The sequence below is a fragment of the Notamacropus eugenii genome, chromosome 5, assembly GCF_028372415.1.
Source record: "Notamacropus eugenii isolate mMacEug1 chromosome 5, mMacEug1.pri_v2, whole genome shotgun sequence".
Classification (NCBI taxonomy): Eukaryota; Metazoa; Chordata; class Mammalia; order Diprotodontia; family Macropodidae; genus Notamacropus; species Notamacropus eugenii.
This window is the reverse complement of record NC_092876.1, coordinates 301,211,969-301,239,620: the sequence shown is the minus strand read 5'-3', so window position 1 is coordinate 301,239,620 and position 27,652 is coordinate 301,211,969. Positions and strand designations below refer to the sequence as shown.

Sequence of the window (27,652 nt, the reverse complement as noted above, 5' to 3'; positions counted from 1 at the left end):
TCTCTGCCCTCAAGGGAAATGACCCTCTACAATGCATGAAGTTGACAAGCAGGTGTAATGTGAAATTTAAGTCAAAATACTAATTTGTGTAACATGTATTTATAAGTATACCACTGAAAAAGAAGAGTTTAAATGCAGAAGGCATTAGAGAGAAACCTAGGAAGATGTGCACGAATTGATGCAGAGTAAAGTGAGTAAAACCAGAAAAAACATTTTAGGAGATAACAACAACATTAAAAAGGCAATCAACTTGGAAAGGTTTAAGAACTCTGATCCATGTAGTGACCAACTATGACTCCAGAAGATGATGACAAAGACATGAGGAAATCAGGTTGCAGATACATTTTTTTGGATGTGGCTGAAGTGGGGATTTGTTTTGCTTGACTACATATATTTGTTACAAGGTTTTTGTTTTTCTTTTTCAGTAGAGGGAGGGAGGAAGAGAAAATAGACTTTGGCTCATTGAAAGGATTAAATTTAACTTAAAGATTTAAAAAGTCCTAAAGTATGTAAACTTTTTTTGTGTCAAGTACCACTTTGGCAGTTGGTTGGGTTCTATGGATTTTTTCTCACAGTCATGTTTTTAAATGTATGATATAAAATCCTTATAATTACAAAGGAAAACAATTATATTAAAATGTAGTTATCAAAAAATTTCTTGAAAAAAAAACAGGTTCACAGATCCCAGGTTAAGAAATTAATAAAAAGTTTTCCTTTTTCTGTTGTCCCTTCAATTATCTGTATTAACAAATTGAAGCACTGACATGAATAAATCAAAAGACATGATCAATCTGTCACAACCAACAAGATGACTTCCAAATGTGTTGAATGATTATCCCTAATGATGTTTTTGCCTTCCAAATTATATTTTGGTGAATAAAAAGTGAGTTTGTAATCCCTGAATATGAACTAACTCTTGAAGGAAGCAGTGAGTCCTAAATTGCTGGGGCTCTTTTCTCCTCTTTGATGATTCCCTCCCCCTCTTTGAGGATTTTAGGAATGACCCTGGCTGTGCTTCACATCGAATGCCTGATGTCCATTTCTGTGGACTCCTCCTTTTTCTCCTCACCTACATTACAAGGATATTTCCCCTCCTCTTTCATATATTGTAATTCCTTGAGAATGTAAGCTCTTTGAGAACTGGGACCACTTTGCTTGCTGCTATTTGAATTCCCAATATTTATCAAGTGCCAAGTACTTAATAAGTGAGAGCTAGCTCGCTCGTGTGCTCTCTCTCTCTCTCTCTTTCTCTCCCTTCCTCCCTCCCTCCCTCCCTCTCTCCCTGTTCTCTCTTTCTCTCTCTCTCCCTGTTCTCTCTTTCTCTCTCTCTCTCTCCCCCTGTCTCTCTCTCATTTGCATTAGAGAGTGGAAATAGAAGAGAAATCAAACTGAGCTGTAATATTTGCAAATTCCTTAGACCAGTAAGACGATCTTTCTTAAAAACTTCATTTTAAAAAGTCACTTGAGAAGTGACCATTCAAGTACATGGATATTAATGAACGTCCTGGGTCCAGGTTTGAGTAGAAAGTGTCTTATGATGTCTGGATATTTCATTCATATGTTCTGTGGAGGCAAATTCAAGCCTCCTTGACCTATTTCAAACCTCTGCTTTTCTTTAGCCTTGAATTTTTAGAAATCTTTGGTTGTTTCTTTTGTTTTTCAGAATTATGCTAATAGCATTAGATCAAATGTCTGATTTCCTTCTGTCCTTGTGGTATATTGTAAGATGGTAGGTTGAGAAGCAAGAGAAAAAATCAACCTAGCCTTCTTTATTTACAAGAAATTCAGCATTAGCTTTCCTTTTCTGAATAGTCAATTTTTCAGATGTAGATTTTCATTGACAGATATTATTGAGTTACAAATTAAATCAAAATGGTTTCTATGCTCTGCTGCCAATTGCTTTTTAAAGTTTCAAAAAGTGAAGAAAATATCCTTTCATGAAGCTTTTGTCTTCATATTTTAGCTAATGCAGATACATTTATAATGATATTAAAAGGTCAGTAGTTCTAAGACTTTTCTTTAAAATGATACTGGAGGGTTTATTTGTATTTTGTTTTTTCTTAGGCTTGTGCATTCATTTCTTTTACATTTAAGTTAGGCTTAAAAGGAACCGAAGTCAGGGCAATAATGAGAATAAACACTACTCTACTCCTAGCCAAAAAACTGCCTGTCAAACACCTAGACAATGAACTAGGATTAAATATGTAAGCTTCCAATCCCCCAAGGGACAAAAGGATAATCCTAGGTTTTACATTTGATTTTTCAGAACAGGGAATTTGTGTGTGTGTGTGTGTGTGTGTGTGTGTGTGTGTGTGTGTGTGTGTGTGTGTGTGTGTGTACCCATGTGTATTTACATTAGACTGATGGATTCTTTTTCTAGAACTGAGAGCATTTCAATGATGTTATCCCAAGTTCATTCCCTAACCCCTCTTTCAAAATCTTACTATTCACTGAATTCTATGGAAAATAACAATCATCACTGCGGAAGGGATTGAAGTTTATTTCGAATTTACATTCTATCCACCTGTGCAGGTTATTAAAAAAACAAAAAAGCAAACAACAACAACAACAACCATGAGCAAGGAAATAACATGGGTGACTTTACCTTGTTAGTTTGTTTAATTAGTATAAAAAGCCTTGAAAAGAATTTCCAGTTGGCATCATTATTGCAATCAGCTGTACCTTGGATGGTGTTCTAATACAATATGTGTAAATATATTTGTCTAACTCATATAATTAGTTGAACAACAACTGGCACGGGAATCCAATGGCCAGTTTACTTGAATGCAAAATAGGGCAGTGACATTGCACTACATTCAGAAGTGGCTCTTTGTGTAAAAGCTAACTCTCTTGACAAAAAAAAAATCTTTGCTGTAAAAACATGGATGTTTTATTTTTTTTTAAAATTTTTTCTGCATTTTCTCAATTGAGCTTGTGACAGGATTATTTCAGGGGTGATGGCTTGTCTTGCATCATTCGGGCTTTCACCTGAGGTGTAGAAGCCCGAGGGCATGTGTCATGGAGGAGGTGGAACCACAGTTAAAAAAGGCAATGCATAGCCCTAGTAGAAAACATTTCCTAAAATATCAATGCCTCTAAAGAAATATCATGGGATTTTTAAAGGTAGGCAGATTTCAGGAGAACTGTGGTGGTCAGCTACTGACAAATAAAAGAAACCACTCTTCTATGGCTGTGATTCATATAAAAGCTGACTTTAAAATACAGAATAAGCTGCAGCTGGTATGCAGAAGATGAGACTGACATACTGATCACTGAAAATACCCATGAGAGATGTTAGTTCTTTTAATCATTTGGAGATCCTTTTGATTTTCTCATCCCAAACTCGAGGGCAGCATTTGGTCAGGGATATAGGGGTTAGGGCTACAGGGATGGCATCAAGGCAGTTTGAGTTATCTTTCCTCATCACATATCTGTCTCTTTGGACCAAAGGTATTGGAGAAATGTTTTAATTGTTGTTCTTTAAGCCCTGGATAAGCACATGTTTGGGGCTCCAATTTTGCCATAGTAGCTGATATTTGAGAATATTAATCAATATAGCCTCTCTCTAGGAAGGAAAACAGTTTGGAAATTCATTGTAGGGTCTTAGGTCTCTGTAAAATCAAGATGGAGGTTACGATACTGGTGCCTAACTCACTGTGCCAATGTAATGAAGATAATGGGCTGGATCCCCATGGGAATCATCTCCTGTTTGTTCCATGGATGGAGACCACACCCTTTCCTTTGTCAATTATTATAGAAATGTGCCATCAGTTACAGGGTCAGACCTAGTAAGGGAATGTGGGCTTGTTTTAGCATAAATCTTCTTCGACTACTGTTTGGAAAATAATTCAAAGTACACTTCAGATTCCCAATTGGATTTTCCCAAAGCTTATGAATTCTGCATTCATTTTCTCATCCCTGTTCTACTGCAAGACAGGCTACCTTAAACATCATGAAATTTCATGATTGGTTAATAAAATTAATTCCCTTTCAAATCATCAATAAAATCACAGACAGCATCTCAGGTAAAATCTTCATTGTGTGTGGAAATATGGATTCTTGCCTAAATGACAAAGCCACTTTTATTTTGTCTCAACATCAATTTATCCTGTGTGGGAGCTGACACGATGTGATAAGAATCCTTGAGAAGAAGATGCGAACAATATGTAGACCTCAAGATTCTATACCCTTCTCAGAAACATCTAACATCTTTGTCTCCATCTCCTCACTATCATCAAATAATATTTATTGAGTGTTCTCATGCATAGGGGACTGTCTTATATTCTGCTCAATTTTTCCTCCTCACTTCTCTTTTTCCTCTTCACTTATTTCCCTTCTATTGCTTTTATCTTGATTTCAAAATTTGAGCCAAAGCCCCTCCTTTCTCTTATTTCCAGGTGTTCTTTTACACAAATCCTATCCATTCTGGAGTACAATCCACCCATAACTTTCCTGACTTGCCTTGGATCACGGTAGCATTTGTTCTCAGGTTTTATTTTTCACACATTAATATTTAAAGTCTTGCAGGCCAGGATTATAGTTGTTGGATCCTTTGAGTTCATCATATAATGAAGAATATTCCTCAAATCTCTCATTGTGATATAAGAATATGAAACAATCATCAAAAGGAATTCACAGCCTCACAAATGAAAAATTAAGTTAAAGCAGCCCTTCTGGACTGCCATACATTTACTGTCTGACATTAAAGAGAAATAATGCTAAAAGCCTTTAGTCTCTCATAAATATGAGCAATAGGAAAACCAGATTGGGGGAATCCTAAATTGTCAGATACCTTATCGGGAAAGCTTTCCATCTACCTTACCTCGTCAAGACATCTTTCATATTGTTCCCTTTGATTTTCATTTTCCAAAGCCAGTGCTGAATTTTCTGCCTGCAGTAAGATACAAAAATAATAAAAATGAATCAATGAAATGTTGTGTTATGTGACAACTTATTCAATATATTTACCAAGCATAACTCCTCAGGATCCAAAATAATCTTTTAAAAATACACACAACACATTTGATATAAATACTGTTATAAATAACTCTGGAATGACTTCAGTCTTATCAAATTGTTCACAAAAATACATTACATTATAACGTAGAAAAATATACAAGTTGGTATTCTGAACAGGTACAAAACCAATTCATGAATCATGGTAAGAGTTGTTTTTCATAAAGTATCACAATTCATATTTTATTTTACTAACACATGAAATGAGAAATGTCCTACCCACTTCATTAAGGTCTGCCAGAGTTCACTACTTGAAGCTTGAATCACAGGAAAGAATGCCAAGTAACTAACTGCATCAAAACATATCTTAAAATTCAAACAGATAATGTTCATATGAACTTGAGAAATAAAGGACAGTTTTTGGACCCAAAAATGTTTCAAAGAAAAAATGTGGTTTAATCTATGCTTAAATATCTTTATTCTCCCTGCCCTATTTTAATGCCTTTTTTCATTTCCCTCAAAAGCTCATACAGGGATGAGAATAGTAATTGACTAATGTAATGTTTTTTAAAGCAACAACAAACACGTATTAGAGTAGAAAAAGATACCGGAAGACATGGTTCAGGATTAAAGAAACAAAGAAAGCTCAAAAGCTTATAGACTATTCAGGAGTCTCATACCCCTTTCTCATAAATTCTTTCTTCATGAAGACAGTCAGGAGGAACTACTCACCAGAAATGAAATTGATAATATTTTAATAGATAAGGAATGATTGGATACTAATGTGGGAATCATATTCTAATCTTAGTCTATATACAGAGTAAGATCATTGATTTGTTAAAAGCAAAGATAAAAATCAATGCCAGATTAGAAGGAATATATTTGAGACAAGTTCAACCCATTACATAAATTGTTGCTTAACAACAGGAAGTAAATAAATGTATAGGTATTGTTACAGATTTGTAACAATTGCTTACACAATGAGAAGACAATTGTATCAGTCAAAAAATTCTTAATGTCCTTACCAACTGGAGAGAGTTACTAGTCAAAGGCAATGCAGAATAGAATGCAAAGTCATATGTAAACTCTCATGGAGGTGATAATTATAAGCAGTATCATATTATAGAAAATCAGTAGCAGCAAAGAAACTTATAAAAATACTGTCAAGAAATGTGATTAAGTCACATATCAACACCTTTTAAGGATACATTAAAAAAGAGACAAATCAGACAAATAAAAATGGGACATCTGTCAAGATTTTAAAAATAAACTCTTTACTCCATCAATGACAGTAAAGCCGCATTTTTTATTTACTATCAAGCATTTGAATCGTTGGAGCAAAATGCCACCCTAAAATGCTCTCATTAAGATGTCTCCAAATTTATATATCAAAATCATAGAGGATTTGTTGACAGACTTAAAAACAGACGTAGTGACCTTCTGATTATTAATATCAAGTGAGGCACAAAACAGGGAAATACATGGTCACCCAAGGAATTTGTCATAATCACGGAGAATATGCATGGCAGAGAACAAATTCAAGTAGGATTACTTATAGATGGCAAGATGTTCCAGACACTCCTGCTTATAAGTAATGTGCTAACTCAATCAAATTTTTAAACACTGTAGATATGATCTATAATCACACAAAGGATATCCACATACATATAGTGGAGAAGGAAAAGGCAAAATACCTTAGCATGTTCATCAAGAAAATTCCATGGACAGCATTGGTATGCTATGATCCATGGGATGATGAAGCATTGGACATGACTGAAATACAACATGATACATATAAACACTGTGAATGGGCCATAGACTAAATCCAGAATTGAAAATAAGGATGAGAGAAGGGTGGATCGCATTTAGGAAATTGTGTAATGGCTTTAAAGAAGTCAAACTTCTCCCTAAACTTTTCTCTTAAACATCAATATTTTTCTGATAATTTTAGGCTATGAGTCATGTAGTGCCATACTCTCAGAACATTTAAAGTTGTGGGTCACCTAAGGGGCAAAGGAGAGGTTCATAGTAAGGATGAGTAGGTTGAAACATATTGCCTAAATATTGAATTCTAAATATTGAAATATATTGAAACAAGGAGAGATTTCAGAAGTAGTATAAAAAGATATAAGCAAAAAAGACTGTAAAACTATGTGGTTTTATCCTGTAGGTACAACTGAGGCATCCTATGTAATCCACTGGTATCTACACAATGTCAATGGACATAGCGACATAGTGACCCATCAGAAGGCAATCCTGTGGAAGAGTACAGGAGCATGCCCATGTGAATCATAAAATGTTTGGAAGCATGAATGGTTTATATTCAGCATTGCTGGTGGACATACTCACAGGATCATAGATTTAGTACTTGAAGGGACCCCACAGTTGACCTACTCCAAATCACTCATAATACAAATGAGGAAAAGGAGCTGAACAGTTTGCCCAAGGTTACATAGGTACTAAGCGTCCAATGTGATATCTGGACCCACGTTCTCTGACTCCAGAATCAGGCATTTTCCCACTGTACCATTTTGCCTTCTTGTGAAATCTCAGAAACATCAATACACAATGTATGCATGGTAACAGCAGTACAGTATGGATCTAGAACTCAAATTTCAAGAAGTTAGTGTTTTGTGTCATTTTTTTGTACTTTGAAAATTTTGTGCCTATGGGGTTGACTTGTTTTAGTAAATATGAAGTGCAAAGCACAATGGTAAGAGATAAAGAAAATAAAATGGTAAAGTAAGTACAAAGAGGTTTCTTTTTAAATGCCTGGAGAAAAAAAATGTGTAAGGAAATTAAAGTTGGACCAAGGAATTTATATGGGATGCCTGAATCTGGCTTCTCTTGACATATCACATAGCAAAAACACTGCAATCGATTTGTTCAGATAATTACCACCATTACACAGTTTATGTAACTCGCCTCACTTTTACTGCTCCGTCAATCCATAAGATCCCAGGAAATAAAGTACTTATAGTGTACTGGTAAAGATAAAATGAACACATTCATGGTTAACATATTCTGTTCCAAAGACCAATTAATTGATATAATCCATTATGTCCAAAGGGACAATGAAGATATTAACAATTATCTTGGTCACATTAATGTAATCTTCAACCCATAAATTTATCTTCCCCATTCACATTTATTAAGAATTCAGGATTGACCTGCAACTAAGATAGGGCAAAAGAGGGAAAAAAGGAGAAGCCCTTTAATTAAATAGGATTTTTAAAACCCACATAGTACTCCAACAATAGCTGGGAATTCTAGGCCAAAAAGAAGAAAGAAAATATGAGAATGTGGGTATCACAGAAAGCTAGCCTTAGAGCATTCTACTTCTAAATTAGCATTTTACAAAATAAATAAATCCTCAAGGATATAATTACAGTTTCTAAGTTAATGTATTGGTGATGCTTTATATTCCACTTTGTTATTTAAGATATCCAAGTGTTTTTTCATAAATAGTTATAGGATAGCCTATCTACCTATGGGGTCTCTGGTACTAATATGGTCCTGGGTGATTGATCTAGAAAAACCTGTTTTTTTCCCCTGCTAACTGTTCTGAAAATTTTTAATGAATGAACATAATCAGAAAACCACATCATATGAGCCTATGCTAATTTGAACTGACCAAAATGAAGTATAAAATGTGACTTTCTTAAATGTTAAAAAAGAAAAAAAGTTTTATGAGAGACTATATTGAATGGTGCTCTCCTAAAGCAAATACTTCATTAAGATATGAAAGCGTTCTTCGAATACTGTATCAGCAATGTTTGAGACAGTCCAGGACCCTGAACTGAAGAGCCTTGGAAACAGTAATGCTTCCATCAGAATATCCACATTCATCACATTGGGAAGCAATTTTTTATAAAGACACAGCCTGGCAACTGTTCCTGAAGGCGCTATATTTAGATATACATCTAGTAAAGACCCAGAAAAGAAAGTTTGTTGTCAAAGTCCTTGAGACTGTCAAATTGACACTGTTTTATCAACTAAAATAACATTAAAAAGGATCATTAGCACGTGACTTGCTGTTGACCCTAAGAACCACGTGACCTTTCCATTTGACTTGGGCCTGAAACCTTTTATAAATACTTTCTCCCCTATTAGACTGTGAGCTCACTGAGAGAAGGGGCTGTCTTATTTTTCTACTTGTATCCCCAATGCTTAGCACAGTGCTATGCATATACTAAATGTTTAATAAATGCTTTTTTTCCCCAAGCATTCATTTCAGTTATGGTATATCTAGATGGAAAGGCTTTGAGAACAGGCCCCAGGATAGACAACAATATTATCTCGGAATCAGCCTAGATAAATTTGGACATGGGGTAATGAATTGCAATTCAGGCAGACTGACCACTAAGGAATGGGGGAATTGTGGTCAAAGCTGGTAAAGCAAATATCCATAATGGTGAAATCACAGGTCTTTGAAAAATAGAAATAAATCAGATTTATGGTACATAAAGTATTTATCATTTGCATCAAAAGTGTCAGCCTTGATTTATATGGAAATCATGTTATTTATAAACAATTGTTTCTTTTTTCTTTTCTTTTTTTACTATTATTTTATTTGTTTTCAGTGTTCTGCAATCAGTTCCATATAACTCAGATTGTTTCCCCCTCCCTTTCCCTCCTTCCTCCCTACCTCCCTGAGATGACATACAATTTTATACAGGTTCTACACATACATTCCTATTAAATACATTTTCACCTTAGTCACGTTGCACAGAAGAATTAAAATGATGGGAGAAATCATAAAACAAACCAAAACGTAATACAAAAGAAGATGACCTACTACATTCTGCAATCAAATTCCATAGTTCTTTCCCTGGATGTGGAAGGCATTTTGCCTTAAGAGACCACTGGGAATTTTTTAGGTCCTTGCATTGCTATGAAGTTCCAAGTATACCAGGAAAAATCCTCTCACACTGTGGTTTTTGCTGTGCACAAAATTCTCCTGGTTCTGCTCCTTTCACTCAGCATCAGATCATCTAAGTCTTTCCAGGCCTCTCTGAAGTCTTTGTGTTCATCATTTCTCATAGTACAATAGTACTCCATTACATTCATATACCACAATTTATTTACCTAATCCCCAACTGATGGGAATCCCCTTGATTTCCAGTTTTTGGCCACCACAAAGAGTGCTGGCTGCTATAAATATTTTTGTACATGTGGGACCCTTTCCCATTTTTATGATGTCTTGGGGATACAGTCCTAGAAGTGGTATTACTGGGTCAAAGGGTGTGCACATTTTTGTAGCCCTTTGGGCATAGTTCCAAATTGCTCTCCAGAATGGTTGGATCAGCTCACAGCTCCACCAACAATGAATTAGAGTTCCAACTCTTCCACATCCTCTCCAACATTTGCCATCATCCTGTTGTGTCATGTTAGCCAATTGGATAGGTGTGATGTGGTACCTCAGAGTTGTTTTGATTTGCATTTCTCTGATCAATAGTGATTTAGAGCATTTTTTCATATGACTGTAGATAGCTTTAATTTCTTCCTCTGAAAACTGCCTGTTCATATCCTTTGACCATTTATCAATTGGGGAAAACAATTGTTTTTAAAGTGCTTGAAGATCTTCTCTTGGGAATCAAGGTATTACCCTTATAATACTGGTTATACATTTCATGTGTTTGGTAAAACCTTTCTCATGGTTATTATTCTTTGATTTAACAAATATTCACTGAGCATATACTGTTGTGCTAAGTTCTGTGTTAAGATAAACTATTTTACAGGTAAAAGGTAAAGCTTTTCTGCTCAAAAATTCTTTGATAGCTTCATTTTTCCTATGACATTTTGGCTTTTTAAATTCACTGTAGGTTCTAATTTGCCTGCCCATCTTTATTTCCAATATACTCCCTGTATTTTAGTTGAGCTGGTCTTCCCGTTATGCATAACATATTATTGTTATATATGTCCCCACAGTGTTGCTCCTCTAATCTAAAATATCCTCCTTTTTCTCATTTACATCTTGAAATTTCAACTTAAATCCTATTTAACTCTAGGAAACCGTCCTCACCTATGTCAGGCCTCATTTATCTTTTCCCTCTAAACTCCTTAGCATGTCTAGTCAGGCTTATGTACTTTAAACATCAGTTAGATACCCTGAATTGTGTGCTAATAATTTCACGTGGGTTAGTCTTGTATCATTCAATTACATTCTAAGTTCTTTGGAAGTAGAGATACTGGGGCTACAAAAATGTGCATACCCTTTGACCCAGTAATATCACTTCTAGGACAGTATCCCCAAGACATCATAAAAATGGGAAAGGGTCCCACATGTACAAAAATATTTATAGCAGCCAGCACTCTTTGTGGTGGCCCAAAACTGGAAATCAAGGGGATGCCCATAAATTGGGGAATGGCTGAATAAATTGTGGTATGCATGTAATGGAATACTATTGTGCTATAAGAAATGATGAACAGGAAGACTTCAGAGAGGCCCGGAAAGACTTATGTGAACTGATGCTGAGTGAAAGGAGCAGAACCAGGAGAACTTTGTACACAGCAATAACCACAGTGTGAGAGGATTTTTTCTGGTATACTTGGAACTTCATTGCAATGCAAGGACCTAAAAAAATTGGAATTGGAATTCGATCACAGAATGTAGCAGATCATCTCCTTTTGTATTACAGTTTGGTTTGTTATATGATTTCTCCCATTCATTTTAATTCTTTTATGCAACATGACTAAGGTGAAAATGTATTTAATAGGAATGTATGTGTAGAACCTATATAAAATTGTATGCTGTCTCGGGGAGGGAGGGGAGAGGGGGAAAGGAGACGGAGAGAAAAAAAACTAAGTTACATGGTAGTGACTGTAGGACATTCAAAATAAATAAACAAATAAGTAAGTAAATATATATATATATAAAGAAAGTAGAGATACTGTCTAATAAATCATGAATCCTCATGGTTCCTAGCATAGTCTCTTGCACACAGCAGGTATTTAAATGTCTATAGTTTTTTTGATAAGTGATAGTACACATTGAATAAATACTTATTGACCAATTATTTGAATCGTCAAGAATTTGAAATCAGTGTAATTTAATAAGGGAGAGACAGAACATTGACTAATATTTTCCAGGAGTGCACGAAATTAACCAATACTATGATTTTACTCCTCTCTTCATGTAAATGGTAAAAATCATTCTGTTCACTTCAGCTGGGTCACTAGTTATAATGAAACAAAGAAATAGAGTCTTTGATTATCATTATTACCATTGTCACTGTTATTATTATTTTTAGGAATAATGATGATGATAACAATTCTGGTTCATCTCCTAAAGAGCTTAGGCTCTGGGGCACACTTTCTAATGAGGGAAAATAGCGATGGTTGTTCTTATTCTTTTTTGCAGATGCTTCAGGGAGCCAATAATTATTTATTCTTCTTCTTGTTTTCTTTCATTAGGGAAAATATGTTTAAGAGTCTACCCCCTTTAGGAAAAATGTTATAGTATTAGTTTCATACTACTTGTGGCCAACAGCAAGGCACTTCCATCATATCCTTCCCCGTTATGCTACTAATTTTTCTCCTGAGTAGAGAACAAGGAAATAACACAGAAATGTTATAGTTACAAAAGTTTCAGTTTTGGTAGTTAACTGCTATCCTATGGTGTTAATGATAATTCAGGTTTTATGAGGTATTGCAATATCTCTTCCCCTTTCATAAGACAGGGATTAGTTTTCAAAACAAATGTATTTTTCTTTTGTTTACGTCTTTAAAGAGGGAAGCAAAATAAAGACTAAGTAGTTTTTGAATTCCTCTGCTCTGTGAATCAGTTTAGTCAAATAAACTTCTAACTCCCAAACAACCTGCCTTGTATTCCAAAGGGAAAAAAAATAATCATAATAAATTGAGGTCAAAGAATGGTAGAGCTGAAGCTGAGACGTTAATAAAGAAATGCTTATTTTTCATTAACTGTCCAAAGCAAATCATTCATTTAGACCAGAAACAAGAACAGGTGCAATATTATTATGAAAGTAAATGCTATTGAAGGCCAGTTATTTTGAAAATAAATGGACAGAACACATGCAAAGAAAGACATAAACAATCACAAAGGAAAATTGAGGAAGGATGTAAATATCATAGTAGGAAAGCTAGAGGGAAAAATGTTTCATAATGTGTGGAAACCATGGCTACTTATAAGACTGACATAGAAAGAGAAAAAGCAAATTGATGATGGCCCTACAAATGAGAAAACATTTATTTTCTACTTTACCAAAGATTAAAATATTTTCTTCTTTCTCAAATCTTCCTAGAATATTTCTCCTTTGTCTGTATTACACTCTAACCACCATGTAACATACTTATTTGTAGATATACCAGTCAACTAGCATTTATTAAGCACCTATGTACCAGACCAGTCAGAACCATGTCCCCACCCCCAGTTCTGAAGACAATATAGACATTGATTTTAACTCCTGATGTCTCACACTGTACATTGTACATAGCAGGTGATTGATGACTATTTCTTGAATTCACAAAGATCAGAAGAAGCAAGAACTTTGGAATCAGTTGTGAGGCATGGAAGACACTGGAGAAGGACCACCCAATATGGTGTGCTCACATCACAAAAGGTATTAAGCTCTATAAGCAAATCCGAATTTCAGTATCTCAAAAGAAATGTGAGATGCACAAATATAGTGATATCTGCACTCCAAATGTTTATGGGAGCAATTTGTGTCCCACCTGTGGTAGACCCTGCTCAGCTTATATTAGTCTGATCAGGCATAGTTAGACACATTATACTTCATTTCTGACATAGTGATATTACTTTGGCCTCTTCAAGCATGAAGGACAAAACAACCAACCACTTTCTTAAATTACATTTTTTTATGATGGCCTTCTTCAATTTGGACCATGTTAGATTATATTCAAACTTGTTTCTTCCACACTGTAAAAGCTTTAATAATATACCTGTATCCAACTCCTCATGATCCTATTTGGGGTTTTCTTAGCAAAGACACTGGAGTGGTTCACCTTTTACTTCTCTAGCATTAACAGGGTTAAGTTACATAGGTAGCTAGGGTCTGAGGCCAGATTTGAACTCAGTCATTCTGACTTTAGACCTGACACTTTATCCATTGTGCCACCTGAATATTTTAATAATACACTTGAAGATTATAATAACATAGGTGTTTCCTGTATGCCTTGGTTCAGCTCATCTGCCAAGGGAATTATGATTTCAGCTAAGAAGTAATTTTGATCCAAGATAGTAAAAAACATTCCTAATTATCTTGCCATCTATCTAATTTTGGACACTGTCTGAAAATACCATCAGAAAAAATTCACTAGAGTCTTGGCCAGGTGCCTCATGACTCAATGCCATTTGAACATGTAAATTTTAATCTAATAGAGTAGTAGAAACTGTAAATACAGAAAACACCTAAGAAAGGAGCTGGATACTGAAATTCTTTTTACAGGGTCATCATCAATTACAATTTTTAGAGCTCCCAGAAGGCACTACAGCTTAGTTCTGGATTGTTTGTCTAGTTGTATCCAAATAAAGGAACTAACTGCAAACGCTGAATGGGTGAAAAAAGGAATTCTAAGTAGACTGTTCAAGAATGATGGCCTCCATACCAAGTGAAAAAGTTAAATTTTTGTGTACTGGTTCCTTTCTTATCATAGAACATTTTAGAAGAAAAGGTTCTAAATTCTTGTTCTGTATCATAGCAGTTAATGATAATTCATAATAATTTTAGTTTTTTCAAAGCATTTTTATAAATATTTTCTCATTTGATCTTCAAAACAACTCTAGGTGATAGGTATTATTTTGTCCCCATTTTATAGATGAGGAAACTGAGGCAAAGTCTACATGACTTGTCCAGGGTCATAACGCTGTTAAGTGACTGAGGTAGGATTTGAAATCAGGTTTTCCTGTGTCCAGGTCTAATGCTCTATCCACTGTATCATCATAGATGTGATGATATACAAACATATATTATAATGCTATCCTCATAATCCACATAAAAATCCTAGGACAGGATAGTGGATGGCCTAGACATGTACAGGTCTGAAAAATCACTTCCTTGTTCATGAAACTTCAGTTGCCCCCTACTGCCTAAATACAAAACCCTTTTACATGTAAAGGCTCTCACAACCTGGTTCCAACCTAACTTTCTCAAGCAGTTTCACATTACTTCTTCACAAGTATTCTAGATTCCAGCCTAACTGGTCCACTTGCTTTATCCCATAATACACACACACACACACACACACACATAGCTAGCTGTATCTACAATGTTCTCTCTGCACCCCTATGCCTCTTGGAACCCTTAACTCTCGTTAAGCCTTAGTAAGTGCCATATACTAATTTAGACTTTTCTAGAACACAAATAACATAAGCAGAACAACAAAACATCATTTATATATTACTTTAAGATTTGCAAAATACACATTATCTCCTTTGGTACTCAGAAAAGCTCTAAGAGATAGGAGCTATGGTTATCCCTATTTTACAGATGAGGAAATTGAGGTAGATAGAGGCTAAGTGATTATTTGTGTACATGCTGATACTTCCAAGTAGAGGACACACTCCTTGAACATGTAGTCTATCACATTTGTTTTCTCTTTGAATTCCCAGCACCTAGAACAATGCCTGGCACAGAGGAGGTATTCAATAAATTCTTGTTAAATCGAGTGGAATTAAAATGAATAGTATTATAATAAATCACACTCCAAAATAAATAAATAACTCAGCAAGTGAGTTTTTAAAAGGTGGAAGATATAATTCTCTAGGGGAAGAAATCCTTGATCTGAAACATTATTGCTGAAGCTATGAACTCTCTTGAAAGAGCTGCAAATTGATGAGATCAGAAGGGGAATTCCAAGACTCTTCCATACTTATAAATTAAGTGCTCAGGGAAAATCATGGGTGATCCAGATAGTGGAGAAGATTCTAGACCAATGAACACTGCTACAACTAGAGAACCAAGAGATTACTATATCAATAGAAGGTAGTAAAAAAGACTATGTCCATGGAGTGATCACCCTACCAGACAGAAGCAGATTTTAACAAAAGAATTACTTTATTGGAAGAGAGGTTGTGCTACAAACTTGATGGAAATGGAAGATCTCATGTGGAAAAAAAAAAACATGGTTCATGTCAGCAAAATAGAAATGTCAAGTTCTTGGGAGTGGATCACCACAGCGGGCCATAGTATAAAAGGCTTTATTTTCCAGAGATTTAAGTGATCCTGAGAAGTCCTTGCTATGTGGCACTAGTTGAAGTGATGAGAGAGTCCTTGGCAATCAGGTCTTCTTAAACTTTTTCCACTTATGATACCTTTTCCCAATTTCAGGTTCATCAGCATTGTGTGGCCTGAGGGCATGCACAGTAAAAAGTAATCACGCTTTGTGTTCAGAACCAAGACTGCAGAGAAGTTATAAAATACAACATGAGCAAGCACTGTCAGAAGAACCTCAGAATCCTTATACTTTTTATTTTAATTAATTTTTGGTTGTATGTTCAGTAACCTTTTACTATTGCCAAATTTTTCATGATGCCATATGGGGTTGCAACCCACGTTTTAAGAAGTACTGAATTCTAGACCACTCACATAAAAGAAATTCTCACTATTACCTCAAGATCTATGGGACTACAGGTTGTGATTTACCTAATGAAAATATTTAGAAAAACAGAGGATTTATTAAGCGCTCAGTATATCTTAGGCACTTGTATCACCCAGGCAATACTCACAGCATGGAGGATGACTATGAAAATGCCAGAGTAGTTCTGAATCACAAAGCATAACAGACTCTCAATATAGAGGGCAGAAGAAAAACATTTATAACATTTATTCAGACACCAGAGAGCCAAATCTCAACATCAGAAAGCCAAATCCATTATAATAACTAAGAAATCAATACACCTTATCACTGCAGGGGACAAAGTCACTGCCAAGTCTTCCCCCCCAACCCTCCGTTGGAGCCTTTCCATAAGGAAACATTCATGAACCCAGCTGTGTCTGCCTGCCAACCTGCATCCTCTCTCCTCCCCTCAACTGCTCTTACCAATTTCCTCCTACTTCTGCTTCATCCTTTCTGTTTCACCTGTTCAACAAGTTCCTCCTCCCACATGTGACATAGGTTTCCATGTGCTTTGGGCCTATTAATGAATGGGAAAGATTTTCCCATTTAAATTACCATGACATGAGCCCCCAAGATCTTTCCTCTTCATTACATAGGTCAGTGAGGCAACTGGTATCAACAAAATTTTAAAACAATACAATAGGGATCACACAAAATAAACACAGAAAACAATATCTTTGGGTGGGGCTTGAGCACAAGCCTATATCATACCCTATATCATTCCTCCCTCAAATAAATGGGGCCTAAAATCTTGGGGTAAGAGGTTAAAGTCTCTTCTTCTATAGCTATTTCCTGCTGAAATTGGACTTAGAGCTGTCCCTGCCCCAAGAGGTGCCATTTAAGAGGTGAGTTCTTTAGCTGGCATATTCATCTTGTACAGTCACTTGTAACTTCACCAGGCCACTTTGCACACAGGCCATAAATCCAGGGTCAATTGTATAGTGTCCCTTGCTTCTTCAAAAGCTTTACCCTGCTCAAGTCCCTAATCAAATTCATATTTTTTCCTAGTAATTTTATATAAGGATTTCAAAATTTGTCCTCAATTTGGTATCCAATATCTAAATAATCCAATAAACTTTTGGGCCTCTTTCCTATTGGTGGAGATAGGAAAATCTTGAATCTTTTGTCAGGCTTGTGGGAGAATCTCTTGCAACCCCTTATTCCATTGTATGCCCCAAAATTTTAAGTTTGGTCTGGTCCTTGAATCTTTGCAGGGTTAATTTCCTACCCTTTGCTTTTCATATGCTAAAAAAATCATCAAACTTTTCCCCACTTCTTTTACATTTTTCCCCTGTATCATATTATCATCTATGTAATGGGCAAGCTGCACACCAATTAATTCTAATTCATCTAAATGTTCAGCCACAATCCTATGGCACACAGTGGGGCTATGAACATATCCTTGCAGCAAGCATATGAAAGTATATTATTATCTCTGCCAACTGAAAGCAAATTGGTCTCATTGTTTAGAGTCTATTGGAATAGTAAAGAAAGCACTGGCTAAATCAATAACTACATACCAAATCCATCATATTTCTGGATCCTTTCAATTAACGTAGTGTTATCTGAAACAGCATCATGCAAGGGAGGAGTCACTTTGGTCAGTTGTCTATAATCCACTATCATCCTCCATGTCCCATCTGATTTTCATACTGGCCAGACAGGATTATTCCATCAAATGGTTGTAGGTACTAAGACTCCTGCCTCAACACATTCCTTTATAGAATTGGTCATTTCACCTTGCCTATCTGGCACATGATACTGCTTTAAAGTAATTACTTTAGAAGTTTCAATTAAAATGACTGGGTCCATTTTCATTTTGCCCACTAAAACTGTATTAATTCCTATTTTCCTTACTATAAATTGGTATCTCCCCTCAGGTAAATTTAGTCATAACTGTCAACATATTTATTCCAATGATGTATTCAGGTCTTTTTTCTTAGGCAATTGTCCAATTTTCATTGCTAGTTTGACTTGTCTGACTGATATTTTAGCAGCTCCCAGTCCTGTGGTGGTGATAGGAGTTCCATGTTTAAACTTCAGAATTTCCATACATAAGGTAGGCCTCTGCCACAGTATCTATGAACGCTCTAGTTACTGTATTTGATTCATTTTTCCAATATATGGTCAAATCAATATGGGGTCTGTAATCCCATCTGTGTATTTCTTTAATCTGAGCTGGGGCTCAGCCAATTTCCTATCCTCCCTGGAGATGCGACAAATTTGGATACAAGGAGGATCTGCACGGGCAGTTCTTACTTCTTCTTTCTGTATTCTGTCTAGTATCAAGCTCCTTTTCTCAATACATTCTGTATAATTCATCAGTTGGAATACCATTTATGCTTCCAAAATCTACCCCTGTTTTCAATGGAGCAGTAAACGATTCTTTCCTTGTCAATCTATTCTGACTTTGAATCCATTGGCTATTTGCTCTTCTGTCTTGAGAAAATTCATCTTTCCCCAAGTCACCTAAGTCACTAAATTTTGAAATCTCATTTTTCCAATTATTAGAGTCAAAACTACATCTTTATAGGCAGGAGGAGCTCTCTTTACTACAATATCCCTATGGGAAACTGCTAAGGGGGTATCATAGTACTCATTTGCATTTCTGATCATTATAGCAGTATTCATTTACTCCTCTTTTAACTTTCTTATACAGTCCCTAAGTGAATAACCGGGTCTGTCTCCATAGATTAGTTGTATTGTTACCTCCTTGCACACTGTAATCTCTAAAAACTTGCTATACAAAAGGATTCTGAGTAATACCCATAAATTTCAAGCAATCCATGTCATCTACTGATACTTCTCCAACCCCCTCATCACTGATTCTCACCACCCAAGATATTAATGATTCTCCCATCCCTGAGGTTGAATTGACTCAAAATATCTGTGACTGCCTGCTGAGTAAAATTCTCAATTATCTCCCTAAATACCATGTTGCCCCCCTGGTTCTCCTGTTTTCGCCTCAGATTGGGCATGCTTCTGCCTGAGAAGTCTCCTCCTGTAACACTGTTTCATTTTCCAACTCTGATTTCATTATATTTTCCTCCCATGTATTCTCCTGGCAGTTATCCCTGTGGCAACCAGACTGGGTCTGTACAGAGATTGCATGCACACTTCTTTTGCCAGTCTTCTGCTTCATCTTCTGAGCTAAATATATAGCCTTTTCTTACACCTGAGACCCCCAGCTTGCTCTTTGAAAGGAGAGCCTGAATGCTGAGAATTCACTTGCAAACTATTTTTTCATCTGAATTTTTTCCTTACTATATATAATGGTCTCCTTCAAGAATGAGTACTCCTAGGTGTCCTCCTTTTACTTTGATCAGTTCATATAGGCCCTTCTCATGTTTTTCTGAATCCACCCCCCTTTTCATTTCTTAAAGCACAATAATACTTCATCACAATCTTCTGCCACAACTTATCCATCCATTCCCAACTGATAGACATACTCTCAATTTCTAATTATTTGTCATCACAAAGAAGTTACTATAAGTATTTTTGTACATATCAGTCATTTTCCTTTTTCTTTGTTCTCTTTGGTGGTTAAAGGGTATATTTGGTTTTATAGCCCTTTGAGCATAATTCCAAATTGTCCTTTAGAAGGGTTGGACTAGTTCGCAACTCCACCAAGAGTTCATTAGTTTACCTATTTTCCATCTTCCCTTCTAACATTTGTTATTTCTTTTAGGTGTGAATTGGTACTTTAGACTTATTTTAATGTGCAATTCTTCAATAAATAGTGATTTAGGCATTTTTTGGTATGTTAGATAGTTTTGATGTCTTCTGAAAACTGCCTATTCTTTTCCCTTGACAATTTATCATTTGGGAAATTGCTCTTATTTTTTTTTATAAATTTGACTCACTTCCCTTGAGAAAAGAACTCTTTACCAGAGAAATATTATAAAATGTTTTGATATTACTTCATTATCTATGTTACCTTTTACCAAAATGCATCTCCCTGTTTTCTTTTTTTAGGTCTATTTTGCTTTTGCTTTGTCTGATATTATGACTGCTATCCCTGCCTTTGTTACTTCAGCTGAAACATAATAGATTCTGTTCCATCTCTGTTACTTTAAGTCTGTGTGTGTATTTCTGCTCTGAGTGTGTCTCTTGTGAACAACATATTGTTGGATTCTGGTTTCTAATACATTCTGCTACCTGAACTTGTTTTATATGTCTGGTAACACCACTCACATTCATAGTTCTTATTATCAACCGTACTTTTCTTCATACCACTTTTTTCTGTGTATGCTTCTTTATCCCTTTTTATTTTGTTCCTCATCCAAAGTCTGTTTTGTGTCTGACCACTGCTGCCTCTTTTATCATCCCTCCTTTTTTTTATCCCCTTTCTCTCCTATTAATCTCTTGGGTAAGATAGGTAGGTGTGTGTGTGTGTGTGTGTGTGTGTGTGTGTGTATGTGTGTGTGTGTGTGTGTATGTGAGAGAGAGAGAAAGAGAGCTCCCCAGCTGTATTACACACACACATACACACACATCCAGTATATCCACTACCTCCATCATCTCCCATAATTTGAAGCAGTAGGTCTCTTTTTTATCTATGTATAAAATTTTGAATACATAGTTGAAGATATTCCTAGGGAGAGGGGGGAAATCATGACACTATCATCTGCCACTGGTCACCTACCTAACCATTGCTAGCTCTCACCCCAACAATCATTTGTCCATCTACATATTAACCTGTCCAGCTATATTTTGTTTGTGATTTCCTCTGAGATTAAAATTATGAATAGTGTTCCTCAAGTTATCAGTGCAGAAACAGCTTGTGTTGTTCTTATCTTCTCAGTCTGGGTTTTTTAATAGATGTTTATAAGACCTAAATGAAAATACAAAAATTTGACCCTAGAAGTTTGGATGTAAAATTGTTTATATGAATAACAGCTCCCCCCTCATTTTTTTTTCTCTCCACAATTTTGGTTGACTTTGCTTGGATGATTCCTAAACATTCATAGGTATATAAATGCTGTTATCCATCTTTTACTGCTGTTACATAAGAGTGACTACTGAGAGTCTTGATATGTCAAGCAGAGATTCAAATGGCATGAAGAGAGGAAAAAATTCCATTCATTTTTATCACTTTATACACTTAAAAAACTAGTTATTAATTGGGAGGGTATTGTTTCGGAACGTACATAATGCAATTTATGTTAATCCATTTAGAAGAAATTACATTCTTTTGTTCTTCATGTGAGGTTTCACAGTATGAGGTTTTTTTGTGCTCATATTCATACTCTTTGTACAGCAGTTACAATACAGTTCTGTTGTTTGTCCTTCATTTTTGAAAAGGACCAATGACATCACAAATGGTATCTTGACTAGTGCATGAACTGGATTTAAGTGAGGCAGAGCTGCATGAAGTCATCAGCTTCACTCTCTCTTCCAGAATCATCAAAGTCAAGTGTTAAGACAAAAGTTACGATGACTGGTGATGGCCTGGAATGGACGGCCTTGGCAGTTTTGATGTCTAAGTGCTCCCTGCCTTCATGGCTGTTGGAACAAATTGTTCTCTTCCATCCATTATTCAAGGGGAAGTCTTCATATGTTTACAGTAGACATCTCCCTAATTCAATGATGGATCTGAGGCTTGTTTGGTTACCTTCAACCTGATTGAGACCATCTACCAAGACAGTCTTACTGGAAGGTGATCACTGAGTGTCCCACAGCTTCCTGGTGACAGATGGACCCCAAAGGTTGATGAGTGGCCCCTGAAAAGGGCTCAGCAAGTCCTCACACCAGAAGTGCTAGTCCTCCTTGAACATTGTATGCAATATAGAGTTTTACATGAAGGCAGTGAGTTGGATTAAATAATTGCCTAAAGTAAGTTTGTTTGCATACTTCTGTGATCTATGTTTGTTTTTTTTTGAATGATTTATACTTAGCCCACAGTAGTCTACATTACTAGGCCATAAATTACGCAAGTTTATATTTATTTGTTTGCTATGAAAGCCCCCCCTCCAGCCCATCCCCAAATCCAGAATTTATGATCTTCTCTGAGAAATCTAAGGTTCACTTGTGGAAGGCTCACCTTGCTCTCTAGACACCTGGGATGCTTTTCTTGTCAAACATCCTCTGCCATTTTCTAGTAACTTCCATGTCACATGCTTGCACTCCCTGTTTGATTTCCTCACCATAGACATCTGATGTCTATGACATCAGATATGGGTAGTTAACCAAGGGAGTATGAGAGAGTATGCTATCTCCATTAAACTTTTGACCTTCAATGTCTATATGAACCATCAACATATGAAAATGATTACAAGTGAGGCAAAAGCAAGAACTCTAACAGGAGTGATTGAGAACTTGGGGAAGACAGTGCCTCTAAGGACCACTGCCAGCTCCCTTTCTTTTTGTACACATCTTGGTAACTATCACACCCAAGACTGACAACTGTCCACTCGGGCAAATCCTTCTTCCTAAACCCCTCTATTTCCTCTTTGTTCCTGATCTGTCATGCTCTTCTTACCTCTGGATGTTTTCTTTAGAGGATTAAACTTTCCCCTCAGTGAGTTAAATGTGTAAAAAGAAAAACAATTCTTGCTGTATGCATTATAGTTTTATTCTTTTATTAAATTCCATTTAAATCTCATAAAACCCAAGGAGCAGACTGGAAACACTTGTTCAGAGACTCTAATATTCATGTTTGACCTGGCCAGAGAGTGCTGTCGTGGGTGCTGAGACTTGGGTGCTACCAAACATGTCTTAAGAACACCCATTAGCTTTTTCATTTTCTTGGTACTAGAAATCTTTGTACTTTACAAGGTAGAAAAATTATTCTATGTATCCCAAGCAGAGGGAATGTTTTTGCCCTTTATTTTCTTTCCCAAACAAGAAGCAGAGTCATCTGTATAGAAGTTGGAAAAGAACTCCAGAGATTGCGGCTGTTACTTGTTTTGTAGGTATAGCTTCTCATAAAATATTTCAGAAAAATGGGTATCTTCTTTTTCTCAAAGTCAACCAGGTAAGAAATTACATAAATTGATGATGAACATCATTTACTACCTCTCCACAGTTTCCTGACTGAAACAGAAGCTATTTACCCTGGTTTTTCACTCAAGAGAATTTGAAGATGATTCTTAGATTTTAAAGTCCTCCACAGCAGTAGCCTACCTAGATTAAAAAAAAAAGAAAAACAAAAAACATGTATTCTCTCTATCCTCAGGCTTCCTTTTTTGCAAGCTAAACAAACTCCAATATCTTTAATTAACCTTTCCTCCTATGTTTCATTTCCCAGTCCTTTCATCATTTTCAGAGTTTGCCTGAGGAGCTTCTTTCAACTCTCTTTGACTGTGAAGTCCTAAAAAGTGGACAAAGTCCTCTACTAAGAGATTGACCAATGAGGAATGAAAGTAAAAATAACTTCAGTGTAAACTCCATGGGAAATATACTCACTGTCTTGGCTGCTTTGAAACTCTACTAGAAGAAACACATTGCTGGAAATCATATTCCTAAATTTCAGGAGATAGTGCTGGAACTGAGGTTAACTATAAGCAATTAGTAAGCACCAAAAAATGAAATGTAGAGTTAGACAGAAAAAAGAACTCACAGGCTATCAAACTCCAATCCCTTCATTTTAGGAAAATAAGCCATAAGCAGGTGAAGTTGCTCAAGGTTACACTACTTTAACAAAGAAGGAAACAAGTGACCTAGGAGGTAAAGTAAATTGTCCACGGTCACATAAATAGTAATTGAATTCAAGTCATCTGATTCCTTCCAATGAACAACACTGCCTCCTTTTAACCCAATTTGGAAAGAGATAATCTGTAACACACAAAAAGCATCCCCCATCCCATATCTTTTCTCCATCTTTGTGATTCTCTGCCCCTCCCCCCCAGGTTTCTTTCTTTGGGGGAAGATGTTTGAAAGATTAGAAGGGACTTTTTAAAATGAAGAAACACATAAGGTAGAAAGGAAAGAGAACTAAACTGGATTCCTGAATAAAAGAAAACTGAATGTCTCAACTTTCAGATTAACTCAGGTGACATGACATATATAGGTTGGAGACCTTTTTCACATACACACATATAGACTATATATATATATATATTAACATTTTTTTTAAAGCTTTGAGTTCTGCTCTTCCAGGGGATGAAGAGTTGTAAGAGCTAGTGTCCTCTCTCTACCATGGAACTACTATTAGGAAGTTCCCTTTCTGCATTTCTCTTCACTCTGGAGTTGCAGCCCAGAACTGTGTAATGGGCCACGGAGTTGCCAAGTAGTCCCGGGTTTTAAACTCAGTGCCTATGTAAGGGTCCCCTGCAATCTCTTTCTGACAAGTAGCCCAATCTCCTTATCGGTGAGATCTCTTGAAATGGTTGCTACTGTTACTGCATCTGTTGTTACTGCAATTTTCAAAGCCCACAGCTGGTGTTGCTGATATTATGTCCTCAGCCCACCCCTACCCCAGTGTCACAGATGTCTCCTTCTGGTCTCTTAAGCTTTTTTGGCTGGGAAAAAATATTCCTCTCTTAACTTTTGTTGGCTATGCTTCACCAGAACACAACATGATCTATTTTTTTTTTTAAGTAGTTCAGAGGGGGATGTTGGGAAAGTTTGACAGGACCACTTCTTCTATTCCACCATTTTGCCTTTACTTTCACCGAGATGATATGGTTGAATGCCCAGGGATGTTCAGCTCACTGGGCAAAGCCACATTATACATTTTAAATCTAATTCTGTAATGGCAAATACCAGGGCTCTAGGAGAATGTAAACTCCTTGAGGGTGGGAATGCTTTATTTTTTTTTTACCTTGTATCCTTAGTACCTAACACAATGCCCAGTAAGTCAGGCAGCAAACATTTTTAAGAATTTTTTATTGTGTACCAAATTCCTAATAGAACTTAAACACATACTTTTTTAAAAAATTAAACAAAATTATTCAACAGAGGATTTTCCCCTTGAATACATCATCTTTAAATCTGTGGTGGCATATTCTGTTCTTGACTTCATAGTCTTCAAAGTATTTTCATATGATCATATCTGGTGCTAAGGATTACCTTGTGAGATAGGCAGGGCCCAAACTATTATTCCTAAGTGATTCCATCATGCTAGTCTTCTCTAGGCATCATCCTTGCCTTTATAGAAATAGCATGTTGAATTTGTGGTCCAATAGGAAGCACAGATAATTTTTGGTCATAAGAACTCTTCACTTGGAATTTCTGCACTTGTTTTTTTTATTTCCTTAAAAACGTGACGTTTTGCATCAAATTTCATGCTATTTGTGCTGGATCACTTTTCGTTTAAAGATTGGATCTTTTTCATAAAAAAAAAAAAATTATTGAGCCTTAGAATGCCCATTAAGTTTAATGGTACCTGAAAATTCATTGGAACTACTCTTTCTCTCATCAGTTGTAGATAGTGACGTACCCTTTCAAGTGAGATAACACCGAGCTCTGGCTTAGAACTTAATGAATACAGTTCAATGAGTTATGTCCAACTGAAACTAGAATACATTAAAACAATTATCCAGCTAACTGCTATGGAGGAAACAGTCTTGGAAAGTGACTAAGTTCAGACCCCTGCAATTAATCAGACAATTGTTCTATTGTGAACCTACAGCATGACGCTAGTTAGCCCTTTAATATCTTTAAAACTGTCTTTTGAGCCTCTGAAGAAACTACACATCCAGGTTGGGCTCCCTACAGAAAGCGAGAAGCACAGCTGGATACTTATTTGCAAAATAATGCCCACTATGCATTTCCATCTAGTTATTTCTTTCTTGTGCTGAGATGTATTAAGGAAAGAGCACACTAAACTGAAAAGGTTTGTGTGGGTATGGTACATGAGCCAAATGTAGTTTGCTAAAGAAAATTTTTTTTTATTTGAAAAATCACATTAGACAAAAAAATGTAAAGATACAAAGGAAGGAAAAACTCAATTCGGTATTTTATGAAGCTGTCATAAAATTATTGTACTTTTTAAAATGTCATTTTCAGGAACAATCAAGATAGTCCTAAGTAACAAGCTGCTTTTAAAAAAGCAAATAATAGTGCTATTTTGTACATTAAATGCTTGTAAATACAGTGGTTTGAAAGGGGTATGTGGAAGTGTGTGAATATTGGCATGAAATCTAAGCCACAATACTACTAAATCAACTAATTTCTTTACGGTACAGATAAGACTGACTCATGGGTCTAGCTGACATGCATTTTACTTTATAAAACCAAAGGTGACCATTTTCTATTAGTTTTTGAGTTGTTAGCTTCATAGAACTGGAAAATTACTAAGTGATAAAGCACACTGGTTTTCCAGTTATCAATGGTCATACACAAAGGCAATTATTATCATGAATCAAAATGATAATGAACTTGATTTTTAAGCATCAGGATAAAAAAATCTAAATCTGTCCAAATGGGAATGAAGCATCCTCAAGTATAAGAAGACAGGTCAATTTTCATTCAAGAGTGAATTGTTGGGCACTTAAGGAATAGACAGTCTCAGAGGAGGGCAAGATATGTAGAAGACATTTATCTAGCACTAAAGGGAAAAGGAATGAGGGTTTATAGGTCAGATGTCCAGTTAGAACTCAACTAGCAACTCAAATATCTGGAAGGTATCGCAGAAAAAGGTCAAGGGGAACAGAGTTATGACAGTGAACTTTAAAACACCTGACAGAATGCAAGAGCACTGGTTACCATGTGCATTTCCTTGTTATTCATACAAAACTGCCAATCCCTTCAAAGAAAGGCTTATTAATTTACACAGATACTCATTTGTCATATCCCATACAGTACATTAAAAGCTGTCCAATATTTCAAATATATTCAGCAATTTTCCCTTCACATTTCTATGTAGGGATTGTGTCCTTCACTCCAAGAAATTTATAGTCCAAATGGCTTAACATAAGAGTGAGATAGCTCAGATGGCAAGCATGCTGGCCTGAGAACCCACCCACCTAATGCATTATCATTAAGCTACCAATCAGGCCAGACAGTCAGCCCTGGTTGAGCATTTGACTTGGGATGAGCATGCAGCACTCCAAGCTTTAGGAGTCTGCAAAAGAAGGTGGAGACTCTGTTTCCTGCTCTTTTACCCTCATAGTCTCACTTTTTTCTTTAGGCACATGAGTGCATGATGAAC

General features: G+C 36.0%; 1 protein-coding gene across 12 annotated transcripts in view; it reads right to left on the bottom strand.

Annotated features, from left to right (window-relative positions):
• NCKAP5 (NCK associated protein 5) overlaps nucleotides 1-27,652 on the bottom strand; it is a 1,146,457-nt gene that overhangs the window by 214,925 nt on the left and 903,880 nt on the right. For all 12 annotated transcript variants that reach the window (XM_072613277.1, XM_072613276.1, XM_072613278.1 and 9 more), the window contains one exon: nucleotides 4,823-4,891. In XM_072613277.1, coding sequence (XP_072469378.1) covers nucleotides 4,823-4,891 — 69 coding nt within the window. The remainder of the gene's footprint in view (nucleotides 1-4,822; nucleotides 4,892-27,652) is intronic.